Source organism: Nestor notabilis, unplaced genomic scaffold, assembly GCF_000696875.1.
Source record: "Nestor notabilis isolate BGI_N333 unplaced genomic scaffold, ASM69687v1 scaffold809, whole genome shotgun sequence".
Taxonomy (NCBI): Eukaryota; Metazoa; Chordata; class Aves; order Psittaciformes; family Psittacidae; genus Nestor; species Nestor notabilis.
Genome location: NW_009944825.1, coordinates 105,496 through 109,562, shown reverse-complemented (window position 1 = coordinate 109,562; position 4,067 = coordinate 105,496). Strand labels below are relative to the sequence as shown.

Here is a 4,067-nt window from a genome sequence, read left to right as displayed (position 1 = left end):
GGAAAGATGCCCGGGGTGTTGCCGAGTGACAGCGCTGCGAGAGGGAGCCCCTCGAAGAAGAACAGGCTTTCGTTGAAACTCTTCCAAAAAAAGGACACGAAAAGAGCACTGGATTTTACGCAGTCGCAGGAAAATGAACAAAAGAGCTCGGAATTCAGAGGCTCCGAGATGTATGTAAGAGTTTCGCACTCAATAAGCGTTTCTGTGTCTGTTGTGAAAGCAGTCTGATAGCTCAGCGAGTCTGAGGCGGTGGATAAACAACGCTGCTCCATCCGCTCCTTTAAGTGTTATATCCTTGCATAAGTATGTGCTCCAGCACGTAGGGAATAAACCCTCAAGCCAAGTTAATCAAAGTGAACTTGCTTTTCACTGTAGCATATTTCTCCATTTTAAGCAAGTGAGTTTGCCACACTGTGGATGTTTAGTTGGTACAAACTTCTTGGTAGCTTGAAGAAGTTACTTTATTTGAAGTTACTCTAAGGCATTTATTCTGATGCTGGATTACTTAAAGTATACTGAAATGTAAGGTTTTGCAGGATGAGTTTTAATAATAAAATGCTGGATTTTAAGGTTTATTTCTGCTGCAAGTTAAATAATTGGTCACGCAGGTTACTGCCATTCATTAGGGTATTTTGAGCCCAGAGTGAATCTGTCAACTCACTTGACTCCAGTCAGTGGGGAAGTTTTAGTGGGAAAAAGAAAAATGGTTTAATCGTGGTGAATTACAAATGTTTTGGAGACTTTAAACTTTGGTTTTCTTGGTCAGTACAGTGCATTAATCACTGTATATCATGTGCCAGGTTCATTGGTTCCCTCTTTCTTTTTTTTTTTATTGTTTTTAATTCTTTTGGTTTGGATTCAGATATGAAGCGATGTGAATCTGGAACAGGAGACAGTAATAGAGAATATGTGCTAGACATGTTTTTCTTAGTGCTGCCTTAGGAATGAACAAAGAAGATACAAAAGTATTCTGAGGAGAACATTCTTGGTTCCTTAAATGGGTCTCCTGGTAGTATTTGCAAACTGTTGGAACTAAAGGCAGATTTGCCTGCTTCTTGTAAACTTATTTTGTGTAGGTTGCTGGAGAGAAAGTCTGTGTTTAAGCGCCCAGAGTAGCCATATAGACACTCTTGGAAACACTCTGACATGATTTTGGGCTGTGTGTATTAGTAATGAAGTCTATAATACCTCTGAGGTGGTGGATGGCCAGGAGAGAGTTTGTGCATGCACACCAGGAGGAGTCGTTGTCAAAAAGTCTCTTACACGCTGTTTTCTCTGTTTAATAGTGATCAGGTTGTTCCTGCAGCGCAGCCTCCCTCACTTGTTAGCTGTGAGAAGAAAGACAACATGTTGCCTTTTGTGGGCTTGAACAATCTGGGTAACACTTGCTACCTTAACAGTGTACTTCAGGTAAGACAACATTGTTGAACACGCCTTGAAAAGATGATTTTCTTTTGGTTAAGCACAAGTGGATGAGATTTGTAGTTTGATATTGCAGATGTCTGCATGTTGTATGAAGAGAATCTAATTACAGTGGGGAAAAAGATGATACTATAGGTTGCCTTGATTGGGTAATTTTTACGCTGGGCACCTCCCTGCTATGAATAATCTCCACCTTTGAGCAACCTTCTCTAGTGGAAGGTGTCCCTGTCCGTGGCAGGGGGTGGAAACTGTCTGAGCTTTAAGGTCCCTTCCAACCCAAATTATTCCATGATTCCATCTTCTTTGCGTGCTGTGCAGCAGCCCTGGGAGATGCAAAACTAGTTTGATCAGAAGCATGGACACGTATGAAGAGAAACTTCTTACTTTACCAATTATTCTCTTGTTGCTTTCAGGTATTATATTTTTGTCCTGGCTTTAAAACTGGAGTAAAACAGTTATATAATATTATATCAAAGAAGAAAGAATCTTTGAAGGATGAAGGAGAGCAAAAAGCAGAAAAGGTAACATATCTCACTGCACGTTCCTTTACTTGTAATTTTAGAAGTGAGGCTGCAGGCTGGGAATGTAATGAAAATTTAACTGTGATGTTTTCTGTTTGTAAGAAGTTCTGCATTATTGTTTTTTACAGTGCTATGTTCTGTTTGTTATACATTTGAGTTGTTTTGAACTCGCATTCAAACTTGAGTGTCTTGTATTCAAACTTCAGTGTCTGTAAACTTAAAAGCACAAGTCTTAAGTTTATCAAGGAGTTCTGTTAAATTCTGATATCTCACCATGCGTGTAACATTAAGATAATTATGATACCGTGCTTTGAGTGGATGGACATTAGAATTTGGTCAAAGAAAGCCTGGGGTTTTAAAATAATGGCTAATCTGCCTTTTATGTTTGTTTTCTACTGGCAAAAAGAACAATATACTGCCTGAAAGTCACCTGCTTCCCATAGAAGAAAAATACTCCCAACTGTCAAATGTTTTAAAAAACTAAGTGAGGACAAGAAAGAAACAGTTTAACTTGTTGTTACAGACACACCTGCAGATATTTTTATTCTTTTTATATTGTTATTGCAGGGAAATTGTAAAGAAGATCCACTGGCAAGTTATGAACTAATCTGCAGTTTGCACTCGCTGATCCTTTCCGTTGAGCAGCTTCAAGCCAGCTTTCTCTTAAATCCAGAAAAATACACAGATGAACTTGCTACTCAGCCACGAAGGCTACTGAATACCCTCAGGTACAGATTATCTTAAACATATTGTCAGAATTTCACCTGAAGTTTTGAGGTCATTATCATTGTACAGTGCAGCATTAGAGACTTGTGCAAGGTAGACTTTCTTAAATTTGGAGTATTGTTACAAGAAGTGAGGTATTTTGTGTTTATTCTTACCTCCATATCATCATAAAATTTTCAGTTTCATAGAATCACAGACTGCTCATCCAGTTCCAACCCCTGCCACAGGCAGGGACACCTTCCACTAGAGCAGGTTGCTCCAAGCCCCTGTGTCCAACCTGCCCTTGAACACTGCCAGGGATGGGGCAGCCACAGCTTCTCTGGGCACCCTGTGCCAGCGCCTCAGCACCCTCACAGGGAAGAGCTTCTGCCTAAGATATAAACTAAATTTCCCCTCTGTCAGTTCAAAGCCATTCCCCCTTGTCCTGTCATTAAATGCCTTTGTAAAAAGCTCCTCTCCAGATTTCTTGTCAGCCCTTTTAGGCACTGGAAGCTGCTCCAAGGTCTCCCTGGAGCTTTCTCTTCTCCAGGCTGAATAAGCCCAACTTCTTCACAGAGGAAGAATATAATTTAAATGCAGCTAACCCTTACCTGTCTTAGTATTCTTATTGACCTGAGAAGGATTGATGCTGGGTTGCAACTGAATGTGTTTAAATGTGTAAGGCTGTAGTTACCTTCCCATGTCTGCCTGCAACAGGGAGGACTTCTCTCTAGGTTGGGAGAGGATCCTCCCCTGCTTTCATATTTAAACTTCCTAATTTAAATCTCAACTCACATTAGCCAGTTAGCAAAGTGTAACTAGTCTTCATTGCTTTCACTCATTACTTTTAATAGAGAGCTCAACCCTATGTACGAAGGCTACTTGCAGCACGATGCCCAGGAAGTTCTGCAGTGTATCCTGGGAAACATTCAAGAAACGTGTCAGCTACTGAAGAAAGAAGAATTGAACAAACTGCCCATGGAAGAGCCCACAGCTAAACCCGAGGGAAAACCTAATCAAAGTACTGAGAGCAATGGAACTGGCAGCCCTGCTGAGGAGGAGGAGAACACACCAAGTAGCCACGTTGGAGAGGCAGCTGAGGACATGCTACTCAAAGGCAATGGGAAAAGAAAAAGTGATGCAGAGGGTGGCAATGCAAAGAAAAAATCCAAAGTATCAAAAGAGCAGATTGCAGCAGAAGAGAATCAAAGACAAACCAGATCAAAGAGGAAAGCGACAGGAGAGAAGTTGGAAAATCACACTGATGCCATTGCCAAGTGTTCCAGTGAGAATGAGAGCGCGAAGCCAACACAGAAAAAGTCCCGGCTTAGATTAAACTGGTTAAAGTCTTCATGCAAACAGCCTAGTATTCTGTCTAAATTTTATAGTCTGGGAAAACTAACTACAAACTTGGGATCC

The 4,067-nt window shown here is 40.9% G+C and overlaps 1 protein-coding gene across 1 annotated transcript in view; it reads left to right on the top strand.

Moving 5' to 3' along the window:
• Positions 1-6: 6 nt before the first annotated feature.
• The window catches only part of USP1 (ubiquitin specific peptidase 1), a 12,313-nt gene continuing 8,252 nt past the window's right edge, over positions 7-4,067 (top strand). The window contains 5 exon segments of the mRNA XM_010022572.1: positions 7-170; positions 1,287-1,410; positions 1,836-1,943; positions 2,511-2,671; positions 3,503-4,067. The exon segment at positions 3,503-4,067 is cut by the window's right edge and continues 15 nt beyond it. Of these exon segments, the coding sequence (XP_010020874.1) occupies positions 7-170; positions 1,287-1,410; positions 1,836-1,943; positions 2,511-2,671; positions 3,503-4,067 (1,122 nt within the window).